This window comes from Nelumbo lutea, chromosome 1 (assembly GCF_056320005.1).
Source record: "Nelumbo lutea isolate HS-2025 chromosome 1, American lotus-T2T, whole genome shotgun sequence".
Taxonomy (NCBI): Eukaryota; Viridiplantae; Streptophyta; class Magnoliopsida; order Proteales; family Nelumbonaceae; genus Nelumbo; species Nelumbo lutea.
The window spans coordinates 146,466,774-146,484,466 of record NC_142684.1 but is presented as its reverse complement, the minus strand read 5'-3'; the positions used below and the strand labels follow the sequence as shown (position 1 = coordinate 146,484,466).

General features: G+C 42.1%; 1 protein-coding gene across 12 annotated transcripts in view; it reads right to left on the bottom strand.

Annotated features, from left to right (window-relative positions):
• Positions 1 to 17,693, bottom strand: part of LOC148878190 (FHA domain-containing protein DDL-like) — a 41,087-nt gene that overhangs the window by 11,756 nt on the left and 11,638 nt on the right. For 4 of the 12 annotated variants that reach the window (XM_088950653.1, XM_088950592.1, XM_088950602.1 and 1 more), the window contains exons 5-7: positions 8,497 to 8,589; positions 7,380 to 7,494; positions 7,259 to 7,301 (exon numbers count right to left, since the gene is read on the bottom strand). In XM_088950653.1, coding sequence (XP_088806779.1) covers positions 7,259 to 7,301; positions 7,380 to 7,494; positions 8,497 to 8,589 — 251 coding nt within the window. Of the gene's footprint in view, positions 1 to 6,861; positions 6,933 to 7,066; positions 7,128 to 7,253; positions 7,302 to 7,379; positions 7,495 to 8,496; positions 8,590 to 17,693 lie in introns of all 12 variants that reach the window. The other 8 variants (XM_088950629.1, XM_088950620.1, XM_088950679.1 and 5 more) reach the window with 3 other exon arrangements.

The following is a 17,693-nucleotide window of genomic DNA, read 5'->3' as shown; positions in this document are numbered from 1 at the left end:
CTTTTGATGATATTTGGATGAATTGGTTTCTAGTGGCATCTAGTTTAGTGCAGAAGATCAAGCCAAGACCAATATGGACACCTCCTTCAGAAAATTAAACTTTAATGGGAGCAGTCAAGGCAATCCAGGTCCTTTGGGAATTGGAGGACTCATAAGGAACACAGAAGGGATCATACTAGCACTTTATTCAGGACCGGTGGGGATTGGAGACTCTTTAAAGGGTGAACTATTTGTAGTATTACAAGGTGGTCAGATTGCAAAAGACAAACTTGGAGAACCTAGTAATTGAAGGGGACTCCAAGGTGATAGTAGGTTGGTTAAGAGATCCAGACTCAATGATTTGGTGTTATAGATGTTAGACAATGTATGCCCTTAGCTCCAATCAGATTGATGTACAGATACATTTATTGTAAATGAATAAAAGTACATTATTATTTTATGTTGATATTGGTATGTTTTTGTGAAATTACCCCTTAAACTGGACACTTATGAAACTCGTGTTAGTTTAGAATGTTATCAGCCATTGGATAGGCTTGGAGAGTTTATCTTGCCAAGACTGACACTGATGTGCTGCCAAAGAAGTTGGGGCAGCTTGTCTCAGCTGCTAGGGTTAGACCCGAAGCACATGTAGTGTGTGTTTGGTTGAAACATTGAACCCGGACCATTTTCCATTTATGCCCTAAACCTTGGAGATTGATGGGCAAAACTGAAAAGTTACACATAACCCCTAGACTTGATTATGGTACTGCACTAGGTATTGGATGGGACTCTCTTTGATATGCCAATTAGTGAGATCCTTTGTGGGTCAAAACTCGGGTATGTTGAGATAGTCTGAGAATTCACTTAAGTGAGTGATCATAGTGATAGGATTGGCCCCTTTGTCAGATAAAGTGAATGATCAGATTTACACCATCTCTGATGGAAACCTAAACTATCGGCAATGGATTTCAACTGTGTCTGAGATTTGGTTTTGCAATATATATATATAAATATACATATATATTAAGTTTTATGAAAAGTGTTTGCAAAAGGTTTTAATTCCCATGATCCATCTGAGCAAAGAGTGTGACACTACACCTTGCAGCCAGGGGAGAGGTCCTTCCCTGTGGATATATATATATATATATATATATATTAAGTTTTATGAAAAGTGTTTGCAAAAGGTTTGAATTCCCATGATCCATCTGAGCAAAGAGTGTGACACTACACCTTGCAGCCAGGGGAGAGGTCCTTCCCTGTGGAGCAGTGTTCAATCATTATGGGCTGAGAGGTTAAGTCTAAGAGACCATTAAGGGTTGATTACCTGATGGGCTTCATCTTACTTAAGTCCATTATCCTTGGGACTTCATAGGATAGCTGGATTCTTGGGCCCATTTTGAGCCCATAGTGATGAGCTCAGGGGTTCACTGCATTTAGTAGTGAATTCGGCCAGACCTTTTCACAGAGGCTGGGCCAAACCCATGTGGGCTTATTTGAGGTCATTGTGGGGTTCCACGCCATACAAATCAAACCTAAATTGGCCAAGCAACACTCTTGGGTCATGAGCCATGTAGCTAACGGGCCTAAGGCCCATAATTAATATGATTAATTAAGATGTCACATGACAGCTTAAGTTGTCATGTGACATGGGGCGAATCTGGGTTTGGAAATGGGTATGGAGCACCCATCCTCTTAAGAGGATGAGTCTTATCTCTTAATAGAGTCTAGATCCAAATAAAGATTTGGATAATCTCCTAATTTGATTAGGAGAAGTGCTCCATAAAGAGATAAAAGAAGAAGAGGGTGAATTGATCAAGAACACTGATCAATTCTACTCTATCTTCTTCTTTTGTCTCCCAAGATACCCTAGTTCGACTACAGCTTTTGGGACTGATAAAGATCAATTCTCTCTGATTTTTGCAAGAAAAATTCAGAGAAATTTCATACTCACCTCCCCAATTCAACCCAAGCAGTTGGATTGCAGTTTTGCTGAAAATTGCGTTGTTGAACCGGCTTCAAGATCAAGTTGTGCCATCTTCAGTGGAAATTGGTTTTAGGAACTGATTTGGGCATGAACTTCCACCTTGGGATCTACAATTGTGGTATCCATATCAGGTATACATCTCCTTCTTTGTTTGGTTTCAAATCTAGTCCAGTTCAGTGCAAGACCGATCCTAGAAAAATGCAGTTTTTCGAAACTTAAGGAATATGATTCCGGGAAGGTTTAGAAAATTTTTGAAATTTTGCCCAGCCATCTAGCATGGTTCGGCCATCCATATGATGGATCCTAAACCTTCCTTCAATAGAAATGAAATGAAGAAGTTATAGTGGTTAACACAACAGATGAATCTAAATATACAATGGGTGGGGAGAGAGGCTAATGCGTTGGCTGACTCATTAGCTAAGCAAGAGGTAATAAGGGATCAATTGTATTGGGTGCAATTGTACTTTTGAAATAGCTTTGTTCTAATAGTGAGGCTGCATCTCGCACCTCCCTGTGGGATGCTTGTAATGAAGCCTATCATTACGATTTTCAATGAAATTTAATGATCTTTTACTTATCAAAAAAAGAAGTTGAGTTGTATGATAACTAGATCATACTAGGTAAATGCTAGCAATTTCCACATTACAAAAGCAACTGTTAGGAACCTGCCTAACTCAGGGCTCTTCGAGGGGCCAACGTCCTGAATTCTTGGAAGGAGAGAGAGAGAGAGAGAGAGAGAGAGAGAGAGAGAGAGAGTTTAATGTTGAAAGAGTCATTCCCTTATTCCTTTTCTGCTCCACTACTTATAGTTTTACAACCTTGATTGTTATAGTTGTTACAAGTGGATGGCAGTTGTTGTTACAAGTGGATGGCAGTTGTTTCAAGTGGATGGTTAGTTGTGCTAATGTGGCCTCCTCTTGTAAAACTGATTAACTGCCTTCTGTTCCTCTTGTAAAACTGATTAACTGCCTTCTGTTGGTCTGTTCCAGCAGTCTTGACAATCCCCCCTTCCTTTAGAGCGACCTTGCCCTCAAGGTCTAATGTAGGAAAATTTGATTGCAGATCTAAGTAGGAAAATTTGAGTCCATGTGCATGAGTATGGGCTGATCTGAATCTCCTCTTTGCTTTGTTAGTGTTGCAAGACTGATGGGCCTTGGGCCCTTGCATGTTTGCCCTTGTAGATGGATTGTAGAGTTTCCTGAGGTGAAGTCCATGGTGAGACAGACCCAGTCACAGACCACGGGTCCTAGCTGTCTTAACCATTGAATGCCTAGCACCATGTCTGCTCCACTGAGATGGAGAGGATATAGGTCCACCGCAAACTGATGACCCTGAATCTTTAGTGGTAGGCCCATGCAAATGCTATTGCAAGATAGGTTGTTACCGTTGGCCACATGAACCGTAAAGGTCGTTGTTGGTTGAACCGTAAGTCCCATTTTATCCACCAAGACTTGAGTTATGAAGTTAAGGGAGTTACCACTATCTATGAGGATTGACACTTGGCGTCCTAGAATCAGCCATGCAACTCTCATTGTTTGAGGGGACGCAAGTCCCGTAAGGGCTTTAAGGATATTTCAGGCGTGCCATTGGATTGTATTTCCCACCCTGGGTTAGATTCTCCGCAACCAGTGATGTCGTCTTCCTCTTCGGCATCTGTTTGGAGGAGAAACGCTTGTTGTTTCTTGCAGCGATGGCCCAGCTCAAATTTCTCTTCGCAGTTGTAACAGAGACCTTTGTCTCTGCGGGCTTGCATCTCTGCCGAGGTCAGCCGTTTGAAAGGAACCCGTGGGCCTGGGCCCAGTACTCCTTCCTCCTTGTCTGGTGTTGTCGTCCTTTCTTGCTCCCTTCTTGCTTCTAGACCGCATGGTTGCTGCACCTTGCTTGCTCGACTGAACTTGTCCTCATACAATCTTGCTAGTGCTGCCGCATTAATGACCGAAGTGGGTTGCATCGCTTTCACTTCCAGTCGCAGTTCTTCTTTTAGGCCGCCGACGAAGCTTCCCACCAATGCCTTCTCCGTCCACCCTTGGACTCTCACGGCTAGCCTTTCGAACTCCATCCGGTATTCTTTTACTGATCCCACCTGCCGCAGCTTTGCCAAATTTTCATCAAGATCTTCGAAACCAGATGATCCAAAATGGACAGTCATGGCGTCCGTGAAGTCTACCCAGGTTTGACGAGGGTGCCCCCTTCTGTACCATTGAAACCAGAGGATAGCTTCCCCTTCAAGATGCACGGAAGCCAGAGCTACCCTATCTTGCCCTGGTGTTTCATGGTAATCGAAATACCTTTCGGCTCTAAGAATCCAGGGAGTTGGATCGCCGCCTGAGAAGATGGGGAAGTCGATTTTGGCTATTCTTGTCATCACCCCTGTTCTACGGTTGTTTTCATTGTTGCGCTCTTCTTGGCTTCCTCTATCAATGTTCGTTGCCCCATGCTCCAGTCGAACGAGGAGAGCAGTGAAGCCTGCCTTCATTTCTTTGAGATCTGAAGACATTAGATGGATCTCTACCTCCATCTGATCCATTCGAGTGTCTACTGACGTGTTTCTTGTGTTGGTCATGCTGGCTCTGATACCAAATTCGAGGGGCCAACCTCCTGAATTCTTGGAAGGAGAGAGAGAGAGAGAGAGAGAGTTTAATGCTGAAAGAGTCATTCCCTTATTCCTTTTCTGCTCTACTACTTATAGTTTTACAATCTTGATTGTTACAGTTGTTACAAGTGGATGGCAGTTGTTACAAGTAGATGGTTAGTTGTGTTGATGTGGCCTCCTCTTGTAAAACGGATTAACTGCCTTCTGTTCCTCTTGTAAAACTGATTAACTGCCTTCTGTTGGTTTGTTCCAGCAGTCTTGACAACTCAGTGCACCCAACACTATTTGAACACCTTGTCATTGATGTTTGATTAGTTTGTAAATGTTGCTTTACCACAACACATCCAACTACCAAACTCATTGCTTGTTCCTAATTTCTTTGTGTTTGAGGTCTTTCCATTTACAACTGTAACTTTATAAGTTAAGTTGTTTCTAGGGTATTGGATGCAATTGACTAGATGTACAACCAGTGATTTAAAAGGTGCAGAAGCACTTTCAAAAGGTGCATGCCTAGTACGCCTTTTGAAAATTGTACGCTCTTTAGATTTTTTTGAAACTAGCGGCTGGGCTGGGAGCTCCACCCCCGGACCCCAACCATGCCCCTTGAGGCAAGCCCAAACAAGTCCATGTTAGGGTCTTAAATTCTTAATTCTCAAACAAAAAATAATGATTTTATAATTTTAATTGCCTTTTATTAAGATGAATGAATGAACAACATTAACAAATATGGGTTCTCGGAGCGAACCAAAGCAGAGTAGAACCCCCTATTTGCTAAAATTGTTCATTCATTTTTTTAATAAATCTTTGTTCATTCATTCATCTTAATAAAATATCTTCTTAAAAAGGAAATTAAAATTATAAAATCATTATTTTTTGTGTGATAATTAAGAATTTAAGACCATAACATGGACTTGTTTGGGCTTGCCTCGAGGGGGTGGCACAAAGGTAACTCGTAGAATCAGGAATGTAATATGTTTTACATCACATTAGCTACTTGAAGTAATGCAATTGAGGATAAAAACGAGATTGCGGGCTTTACATGCTTGAAAATGTTTTTTATGTTTGATTTTATTTTTAAATTTTCATTTGAATATGCTTTACATGTTATGTTTATGTATTTTAATTTTAGACAATAGAAGACAATAGGTTTTTTAAACAATTAATTTTAAAATCTAAATTTATATTTCTTATTAATATTATGTTTAATATTTTTTTTTACTTTTTTTTATTTTTTGGCATTTTTTAATTTTATGACTTTTTTTTATTTTTTAGCAATTTTTTTATTCTTACGCCTTGCTTCAAAAAGGCGCGTGCCTCGCTTTGACCCTTGTGCCTTGCACTTTTAAAATACTGTGTACAAGAGCAACATGAAGTGACAGAGAAAATTCATTTGCCCACATGCACACTTTCAAAAGCATATTGTGTTGTGTGGCTAAGTTTCAATCTAACAGATTTGGGATTCATAGTCATAGCATAGTTCCTCCTAATTCTGTTCTTGAGACAGCAATTCAAGTGTCTATGTTTCCGCTTTTTAAAATCCAGTAAGATATTTAACAAGAAGCTTTCTGTGTTAACACTCTGTTTCATGAACTCTTATAGCCTAAGACCGCATTTTCAGCCCCTAAACCAACCCAACAATCACCCTTCCAAACCCTCCACCAAAACCACAAGATTCAAAAAGGGAGAGTGGGGAGAGGAAGGAAATGACGAAAACATGAGATTCAACCTATTGTCTCCCTTTAAATGTATTGAAGTTCCATGCCCTATAACCTGCAACTACACTCACACATCCACTACTAGTCAACCACTTATGTTCTATTCAATCTAAGTTCATCCTTTCTATATTCCCCTTCATATTATCCTAGCAACCCAACCCCAGAAATGCTGGTTCTTATCCATTCTTACCAATTAGAGTAATCTTAACTGTTCAACATTAATAACCCAATTTCTGTACATTCACTCCACCATTTTTCCCTGTACACTTTCCAGTCAAAAAAAAAATTGATAGATAAAATTCAATTGATTTCATTAGACATTCCAGTCAAAATTGCAAGAACCAAAATGCTAACTAGCTATTCTACACCATTCAAGACCCAACAACTATCAAAGCTAACAGAGTCTTATATGAGTAATATATGCCCCCATAAGAGAGTAACCAATTATGCATGTTCAGATTTTAAAAAGCATATTAAGAAGCATAATTATAGTGCAAGCTATTAATGATTTTTGTGTTGGCATGAAGCATAATCTGAACAACAATATGATTAAATGTTATACAGATTAGATATTAACTTTAATTGCCTACCTACTATTACCAAACTTAATGGTGTCTTTTTCAAAAAGTTCATAATAACGTTGAGGTTCAATACGATTATCCTGCACCAAGTAAAATCAAGTGTCAAATAAAAATTACTGCATGTGTATACATTTATATATACATATATAGATGTACATTTATATAATAAAATGTACTAATGAATGGAAAACTGGCAATGCAGTAAATGGCTTACATTAATGAAAGTTCCATTTGTGCTTCCAAGGTCCATCAAATAAGGCCTAGTAAAGTGCACACTGAATAGTAATTAGCACTAAGAAATCTAATCAATAAAGAATATTGGTAATAATCTCTTTTTAGGTATTAGGTAAAGTTTATATAATATATATATATATACATATTACAAACTATCTTGTTCTTACCTTACTTGCTTTAACAATCTGCCATCAGGTTGCTCTTTTTCCACTTGCCTGAAAAATACGAGATAAATAATTACGAAGTGTTCTTAAAAATCAACCACAAAACAAGATTGCCAAATATAAATCTACCGGAACTGAACGATAGCATGTTGCTTGCTACAGGAAGGGTGATCTGTAGGGATGTCTGCCACCCTTCTCTCTCTCCCAAAAAGGTAACAGCTCTGGCGATGTATGTAAAGGGGCTCTGTTCATCAGATATTCTCCTCAGAAACATAAATTGATTTAATATAACAGATGTGGAAAGTAATTAAAGACAAGCCATAAGAATAGCATTAATGAACTACAAAATAGACACCAAAATTAAATTGATGTCTCCAACTTTGCAAAATGTAATGAACATGCATCTCTAAATTTCGAAATAGTTGAGTCTGCTAAGAAACACAATAAACTAGAAAAAATAGCATTAGTAACCTTAGAGATGAGATTTAATTGACAGTGAATTATGAAAATCTCAAAAACACAATTGAGCAAACTAAGAGATAGAAAAACACAGCAACATTCTTTTTTTATATATAAAAACACAGCAATGTTCAATCAATAAAGCAAGACTCCCATATAACTGAGCTCTGAATTTCTAATGTTAAATAGCTAGGCTACCAAAGATTGGGATAACCCTCAAGTCAGAGGGCAGCCACGTGATGCTAAAATGCCAGAGGTTAGTCTGTATCCAATCCACCCCTCCCAAAATCCTGGATAGCCAGGACCAGGACTGGGTAATGGAAATTTTATTTTACTATAACCATAACTGAATTCTTCATCTCTTCAATTGATCAAATAATTAATAAAGGTTGAAACGACTCTTAAAACTGATGTATCTGCACTTTCAAAGCAACAAACTAAGAATAAATAAAAGGTTTTACTCTATTTCAAAAGTTTTGTACTTTTGTTGATTCAAATGTGCCGTCAGAGATTAAATCTTTTGATATGGGGTTGCCTTAATTTTAATTTTGCTAAAAAGAAAATAGTCAAATATCAGGGATTAAAAAAGGCATCGAATCAAAAGAATTCTGATAAGCAAAACATCATACATGTTTTCTGGTAACTGCCACTTTTAGGACTACAATAACTGTCTATATTCATATAAGGTGGCAGGAAAGTGGGAAAAAAAAAAGCATAATCAATTGCATACCCCAAGTACAGTGAGAAAGCATATATGAAACAAGCAAAAGCACTTTAAGAGTGTTACCATTGAGCACTTCACCAGCCTTGAAAACATATAGTCTCCATCTTATGTCTGGTTTGCGTGCATCTGGGGGCTCATTAAATAGCAATGTCACACCTGAAATTGGAATCCTTCAATTAAAGAGTGACATAATAATATTATTGTATCAGTGTAATCTAGCTTCAAACAAAAATTCTTAGCCATCATTCAACCACCTCCCATTAAAAATTACAGGCAAGATTTGTTCTTATACTCAACATGTAAACAGGGAAAACTGCTGCCTGGTTCAAAAAATAACGGTTGCATGCAGAAATATCTATAGCCTGAAAGCACATCTATCTCATTCCATTAGGAAACAACATAGCCAACTCCAACTCCATCTTATGTGATAGTTAAACACTTGAAAAGGTGACCATCCAAATCTGAAGATGACAGAGGCAAGACGACCAAGATAAAATGCCATATCATCATCTGATCTGACACTATCTAAGATATTTAATGGACACTCCTATAAAAAAACTCCTTACCTGACTAAGAAATGACTGTTTTCTGGATGGTGCCTTTCCCCAAATTGGTGCTGCTTGTGTGAATCTAATGGTGAATCTGCTCTTCACATTTTCATTTCTTGTCCGTTTGCTTGTGGTATTTGGGATTGGTTTTTCTCTCTTTTTGGGTGCAGGTGGAATAATACTCCAGACAGCTTGGACAGGTTGTTTGATAATTCTACTTTCAGCTGGACAAAAAGGAGGGGAAGACTGATGTGGAGGTGTACAAGAGCAGCAGTAATCTGGAACATATGGGAGGAAAGAAATAAACGTATGTTTGAGGAAAAGAAAATAAGCAAAGAAGCATTAATTGAAGGAATTATCAAAAAAGTAGCTTTCTGGATAAAGACACTGGAGTTGTTTTCAGCTTTCTCTATTGATGACATATTACGGAGCTGGAGAACAATTGCAGCCTCAACTTTAGCTAAGTGGAAGGCACTAAAGGGCTGGGAACCCCCAGAGTTAGGATTCCTGAAATTAAACTTTGACGGAAGTAATTTTGGGAATCCGGGGCCATCTGGATTTGGAGGGGTTTTAAGAAATGAAAGCGGAGTGATCATGGGTATGTACTCAGGCCCCATTGGAGTGTGATTCTGTAACAGCAGAACTGAATGCAGTAATTTATGGGATGCAGAAATCTATGGAAATGGGGATACAAAAGCTAATAGTTGAAGGTGACTCCAAAATAGTAATAAGTTGACTAAAATAGAATGAGAAGGTTCCTTGGTTTTTCAGAAACAAAATCAAACAATTCAAGAGGTTCTCAAGGGATATGCAGCTGATAATTCAATGGACTCCTAGGTCGGAAAATGGTCTAGCTGACCAACTAACAAAACAAGGGGTAAATAGGATAGTGTGCTTCTGGGCTCAGTTGCAAGACTAGATATTAAATTGTCTTTGTATTTTATTGGTGGTATCCGAGGCTGCCTTTGCTCTGTACTCTCTTCTTATTCTAAGTAATAAAATTTGATGTTGATTGCTGGTCAAAAAAATATGACAGTGTTTTTTGGAGAGTAGTGAATTGCATCAAAACACATTAATCATATGGGTTTTGAGCAATTATATGGTGGTGAATGCTATGGGTACGGGCAAAATAGCTTATAAAGGTGAGAAAGAAGAGTAGAAAAGAAATTGGTAGTTGTCACAAAAAAGAAACCAGAAGATTGGAAGAAAATAGCAGAAGGCGTAATTAAAATTCTGAAGTTGAAGGGCCCTACTTTAATCACTCCATTCAAAGATTGCAAAGCTCTTTTTGACCTGCTGGAGAATGAAGTGGATGTTAAAGCTTTGAACTTTCAGGTAGCTGGGTAAACAGTCACGGTTATGAAGTGGTCCCCTGTTTCAAACTCAAAAGATTTGGAGCTAGTAGACAGGGTCACGATCAGGATTATTGGTTTGCCTATTCAGCTGTAGAAGACAGAAGTTTTTGAGTCAATTGCTTCGTTATGTAAGGCCCAACTCGATGAGGTATTCGTACTGGACCTCAGGTTAGCAGCCATAAGACTAAGTGGAGTTAAGCCAGAAGAAGTTCCAAGGAAGATAGGAGTTTTCTTTGAAGACTGTTTCTACCCTGCGTGGCTTCTATCCTCCATTGAAGCTACCTTGTGGAGGGAGTCCTGGGGGGAGGAGGAAGAGAAGGTAGAAGAAGAATACCTACACGGAAATCAGAGATTGGCTGATTTGAAATTGGTGGAGACTTGCGCATTTTTGGAAACTCTGAAAAAGAAGAACTCATAAGAGTTGTCTACAGGGGAAACTATGATGCGTACAAGACAAGGAAGTGGTTTAGGCAGCACAGGACCTATGCCCAGGTTCTGACTTCTGGTTTTAACAAAGAGACAATTGCTCAATCTTCAGGTGTGTTAAAGGAGAGTGTATGCCAGGCTGGGCCTGTTTTCGAGCCGTTGAAGACAGTGGGCGCTGATTCAGGTTCACCACATGGGGAGGAGGTTCAGTCGAGTAGAAGAGTAGTGGGTGTGGAAGAAGAGGCCACTTTAAAGGTCTCTGCAGATGGACCTCCAAGTAAGCCCATTAAAAAGTGTAAAGATGTACCAGAGGGGGCCCCTAGGTGTAAGGGGCTGAAGCAAGTTGAGAGACCATGTAAGCTTTAAGTGGTCATGTGACTTAGGAACATCAGGTGACCACTTAAGTGGTCACATGACCAAGGCAGGACCGAAGATGATGTTCTCCTCGAGGATTCCAGCATAGAAGTGTGAGAAATAGATGCTCGAAAGGTTCCTCTCTGGCGGATGTAGACCTTGGAACAACACTCCTTTTTGGAGAAGAAACTTTGCCTAAGCTTGTGAACTCTCTAGAACCGTCAAAGAGCTTGGGAAAGGGAGGCAGTACTTTGGGGGAGATGAACATCTTGGCCAAAATCAGAGAAGAACCTGCCACGAATCCAGATCAAGGTCAAGGTGCCCTTCCCTTATCCCCTGTTAGTGCAACACAGGATGATCCTAAGGAGACTTTGTTGAGACCCAAACAACCCCTCCAGAACCCACTAGGGGAGTGGAGCAGGCCGCTACCTATCAGCCATTCACAAGAAGACAGAGGAGTCAGGCGGCAGAGCCCCGGAATTAGTTACACTCAGAGTTGGTTACTCTGCCACCTGAAGATTTTCCACCCATGTTATCCGCCATAGTTATTCAGAAATCAGAGAATATTCCCTATGATATTATACCTCTATGCCAGCTATATAAGGCCATCATCACATAATGAAAGTAATGAATAATTCTCCCTGATTCCAGTTTCTTCCTTCCCTCTCCTCTCTCTTTTCTCTCCATCTTCTGTTTAAGGAGGTCAAGCCTCCCTCGAAGAGGTTTCCGAGGTGAGCGGAAACTCACCAAGTTGGTATCAGAGCAAGGTTGCAGACCAGCTATGCCGCAGACAAGATCCTCTACCATGGAAGACAGAGTCGACCAACTTGAGATTGGGTTCCATCAAGTACTGAACGAACTCAGGGATCTCAAGGTGGTCATCTCTAACCTCGCCTCCCAACAACAATCCGGTGAGACCAGTCATCCAACAGGGGCCGATGCCTCTGTTTCCGGTAGCCAGGGAATTGGGGGTTACCCCGCCAGAAAGGTTACTAAAATCAATTTTCCCAACTATTCCGGTGGAGATCCCATTCCTTGGATTTTCAGAGCAGAGAGATTCTTCAAGTATCATGAAACCCCTGCACACCAGCGCATCGCCATCGCTTCCATTCACCTAGAAGGAGATGCTATTCTCTGGCTTCAGCGGTATCGACAAACCCATCCTCAGGTAACTTGGGCGGAGTTCACAAAAGCCCTGTGCATCCATTTTGGACCGGCAGCGTTCATGGATTACGACGAACTCCTCACTCGACTAAAACAGACCGGGACAGTAGCAGGCTACCAGCTCGAGTTCAAAAGAATGGCGACCAGGGTACATGGATGGCCGGAGAAGGCTTTGGTAGGGTGTTTCGTGGGAGGTCTCAGAGAAGACATCCGCCCGGAAGTGAGAACTCTTCGATCAGCGACAGTCATGGCGGTAGTGGGAATGGCTCGCCTACAAGAAGAGAAGATGGATAGCATGCGCAGAACCAGCAAGCCTTCCTACCCGAATGTGAGGGCTCCCCAGCGGACTGAACAGCAACCCATGAAACAAATTGGGCATTCTTAGAAACCCATTCTGTCCAGGCCCACTGTGCCCTTCAAGCGCCTCTCATGGGCTGAGATGCAGGCCCGACACGAGAAGGGCCTCTGCTACAATTGTGATGACAAGTTTGGATCGGGTCATAAGTGCCGAGTCCAGCGAGTGTTTCTCCTTCAGACAGAGGAAGAACCGGAAGAAAACGTAGAAGACTGTGAACTGAGCTCAGTTGAACCAGAATCGGGGGGAGCCGAGATCTCCTTACACGCCCTCATGGGCCTCAACCCTCTTCAGCCCATGCGAGTAGAAGGAAGGTTGGTGGGCCGATCTGTGATGATCTTGATTGACAGTGGCTCAACCTTGAATTTCATCACTTGCCGATTAGCAAGGCAACTAGGTATGTCTATACAACCCACTCCACTCTTTTCAATCTATGTGGCTAATGGAAGTCAGTTGACATGTGATGGTGTGTGCAAGAAGGAAAGGATCCTTATACAAGGCCACTATTTCGTGGTGGATCTCCACCCATTGGATTTCTCAGGGGCTGATATTATTCTGGGAATTCATTGGTTACGTGGCCTAGGGCCGGCACTGTGTGACTGGGCCAAAATGACAATGGACTTTTATCAAGATGGTCAAACTTGCCATCTCCAAGGGGTGCGACCTCTGAGTCCCCAAGGTGATACTGTAACTTCCATATTACGGGCCTCCAAGGATACTGGACAGCCCTTATTTATGCACTTAGGCATGCAGCCCACAGCTCCAACTTTAAAAAATCAAGGCTGTGACCAACCCACGGAAGACCAACATGAGGCACTACAATCAATACTTGATCAGTTTATTGATGTGTTCAAGGAACCAAGCCAATTAATTACCTCCACCCCGGGCCCATGACCATCAGATACCCCTCTTACCAAATTCTAAACCGGCCAATGTGAGGCCATATAGATACCCCTATTTCCAGAAGCTAGAAATTGAGAAGGCGGTAAGAGAGCTAATGAACAAAGGGCATATACAAACCAGCACCAGCCCATTTTCATCCCCTATACTCCTAGTAAAAAAGAAGGATGGTAGTTGGCAGTTTTGTGTAGATTATCAGGCCCTAAATCAGATTATAGTGAAGGACAAGTTCCCAATACCCCTCATTGATGAACTGCTGGATGAGTTAGGAGAAGCACAGGTGTTCTCCAAGCTGGATCTGCGATCCGGGTTCACCAGGCCGACATCCACAAGACTGCTTTCCGAACCCATGATGGCCATTATGAGTTCCTGGTTATGCCGTTTGGGCTCACCAACGCCCCTCCACCTTCCAGGCCCTTATGAATGACATTTTCAGGCCTTTCTTAAGGCAATTTATTTTAGTATTCTTCGATGACATTCTGGTTTACAGTAGGGACTGGGGCACCCATATGGAACATCTGAGACTTACTCTCACCACTCTAAAGGAACATCAATTACATGCCAAAATGACCAAGTGTTCTTTTGGACAAAAACAGATACAATACTTAGGCCATGTGGTTGCAGCAGGGCGGGTCATGGCAGACCCAGAAAAGATAGAGGCCATCCAAAAATGACCCAAGCCCACTACTGTTAAGGCTCTCAAGGGTTTCCTTGGGCTTACAGGGTATTATAGGCGTTTCATTAAGGGGTATGGGCTCATGGCCACCCCTCTAACATGCTTGTTGAAGAAGGACTCTTTCAGATGGGCTGATGAAGCCCAACGGGCCTTTGAAGACTTGAAGACAGCAGTTTTGAGCCCTCCAGTCCTTACTCTTCCAGATTTCACTCAGCCCTTTGAGATTGAGTGTGATGCCTCAGGTGCAGGGATGGGGGCCGTCCTGATGCAGAAGGGACAGCCCATTGCTTACTTCAGCAAGGCCTTATCAGCCACCCACCAGAACCAATCCACTTATGTCAAGGAGATGATGGCAGTGGTAATGGCAGTCCATAAATGGTGTACCTATCTATTGGGACGCCAATTTATCATAAGGTCAGATCAACGAAGTTTGAAATATATAGCAGAACAAAGAGTGCACACTCCAGAGCAGCAAAAGTGGCTTAGTAAACTGATGGGCTTTGACTACCGAATAGAGTATAAACCTGGGCCTGCTAACAGGGTAGCTGATGCCTTATCACGGGTAGAAGAGCTGGCCCAACTAACCTACTCTCAGCCCAGTTTTCCCTTGTTTGAAACCATAAGGCAAGAAGCAAGGACTGATCCGCAGCTACAAGACATTAGGGAAAAATTAAGGCAGAACCCTTCCCAGGTTGCAGGGTACCAAATTGTGGGACCATACCTCTTCTTCAAGGGACGGTTCGTGATTGCTCCAAATTCCAGCCACAAAACTGAACTATTGAAGTTGTTTCGTGATTCCTCCTTGGGAGGACATTCAGGAGTGCTAAGGACTCTAAAGAGGCTCAGCAACCACTACCATTGGGTAGGTATGCGCAAGGATGTGTTACACTATGTATCTGAATGCCAGACCTGTCAACAGCAGAAATACTCCTCACAGTCTCCCGCGGGCCTCCTACAGCCCCTCAAGATTCCAGAGCAAGTATGGGAAGACCTCTCCATAGACTTCATCACCGGACTTCCCCGTTCTTTAGGGAAGGAAGTTATCATGGTAGTAGTTGACCGTCTCACCAAGTATAGCCATTTCTCTGCCCTGCCTCACCCTTACACCGCAGCAACGGTGGCTGACATCTTCATATGGGACGTTGCCAAATTGCATGGGACACCAAGATCCATTGTATCGGACCGTGACCCTGCCTTCCTAAGTTCATTCTGGAAGGAATACTTCCAATTGCAAGGAACCCAACTACACCCATCCACAAGTTACCACCCCCAGACGGATGGACAGACTGAAGTTCTTAATCGGTGCTTAGAAGCCTACTTGAGGTGCTTCATAGGGGAGAAGCCCAAACAGTGGGCTCACTGGCTTCCGTGGGCAAAATACTGGTACAACACAACTTATCAGTCAACAGCAGGAATGACACCCTTCAAGGCTCTATATGGCAGAGAACCTCCTCCCATATTACCTTATGAATTTGGGTCGGCTAAGATGGCAAAAGTAGAGACTCGCCTTCTGGCTAGAGATGAGATCCTTAGACTGCTCAAGGCCAACTTGACTAAAGCCCAGCAAAAGATGAAGGCCTACTATGACTCTCACCACCGCCCACTAGAGTTTCATGTAGGTGATTTTGTCTACCTTAAGCTCCAACCTTACCGCCAGGTCTCAGTGATGAGACGGGCTTGGCACAAGCTAGCTCCCAGATATTATGGGCCCTATAAGGTGCTGGAGAGAGTGGGCCTTGTTGCTTACAGATTGGACCTCCCTGCTACCTCGAAGCTACACCCGGTGTTTCACATTTCACTTCTCAGGAAAGCTGTGGGGAATCATACCCCTATCTCACTGAACTTACCCCAATTTATAGATGAAGGAGACATTTACACGGAGCCTGTCAAGATTGTGGATTTCCGATGGGTTCGGTGAGGAGGGCAGGTGGTGCCAGAAGCCAAGGTTGAATGGGCCGGTCTGCCTCTAGAAGAGGCCACATGGGAACCTTATCTAAGGTTGAATGAGAGGTTTCCCAACCTAGACCTTGAGGGCAAGGTCAGTGCTAAGGGGGGAGGAACTGTTGAGACCCAAACAACCCCTCCAGAACCCACTAGGGTAGTGGAGTAGGCCGCCACCTATCAGCCATTCACAAGAAGACAAAGGAGCCAGGCGGCAGAGACCCAGAATTAGTTACACTCAAAGTTTGTTACTCTGCCACCTGAAGATTTTCCACCCATGTTATCTGCCAGAGTTAGTTATTCAGAAATCAGAGAATATTCCCTATGATATTATACCTGTAGGCCAGCTATATAAGGCCATCATCACATAATGAAAGTAATGAATAATTCTCCCTTAATTTTCCTCTCCCCAATTCCAGTTTCTTCCTTCCCTCCCCTCTCTCTTTTCTCTCCATCTTCTGTTTCAGGAGGTCAAGCCTCCCTCGAAGAGGTTTCCGAGGTGAGCGGAAACTCACCAGACTTCTCCCAGCAAACTCCCTCAAAACCTAGGCAGAATTGGTGACACTTCGGATTTTGGTGATTCTGGTATGGTTTTTCATGTTTCTGTTGTTCCTCGAGTTTTTGGTACTAATTTGTCCCCTTCCCCAGTTGTTGTTTTGTCTCAGCCTGCAGGTGAAGCCGACACTCTTTCAAAAGCTGCCTGTCCTAGTGATTCGATTGAAGTAACAGAGGTATTAGAGGATGTGGAGGCTTTGAACGATACTGTGGAGGAAGGGAAAAGGATTTGGGGATTAATCTTGCAAACCTTTGGACTTCTGGTAAAGGAGGAATTAGGGGAGAACTTTGAAAAGAAACAGGAGGGTGACACTCCAGTTCCCATTACCCGGGCAAGGGGAAGGGAGGGTGAAGGGACACATTCAGTGAAAAAACAGCAAAGAGAAGAAATAAGAAGAAGAGTCCAAAAAAAAAAAAAAACAGAAAAGAGTGGAAGACCAAGATAACTCTAAGAAAAAGCTTGAAGGAGGGACACCCAAAAGGAGGAAGAATAAACTGAGTGAAGTGGAAAGACTGAGATGTGAAGTGGACTATGATAAGGGGTGTTCTAGGAGAAAGGGAAGGTAGTCAGGTTAGCAAAAGGTGTTGTCTAGGTCTAGGGTTTGTTCATAAGATCGTATCTCAATGAAGATTATTAGTTGGAATGTAAGGGGTTTGGGGTGTTCCAGGAAAAGAAGAGTGATAAGGGAAATGCTTAGAAAAGAGAAGATAGATGTTGTGTTAATTCAAGAACCAAAATTATCAAAGGTGGAAGAGAATGGGTGAGAAGTATTTAGTCAAATAGAGGATTGAGTTGGGCTTTTGCACAATCTTGGGGGGGGGGGGGGGGGGGGGGGGGGCTCAAGGTGTATTCTGACAATGACAATCTAGAAAAACGAGGATTTGGATTGTACAGAAGAATTAATTGGTAACTTTACAGTTACTATGAAATTAAGAATAAGAGTTGATGGACTGGAATGGGTTTTAACAAATGTTTATGGGCCAAA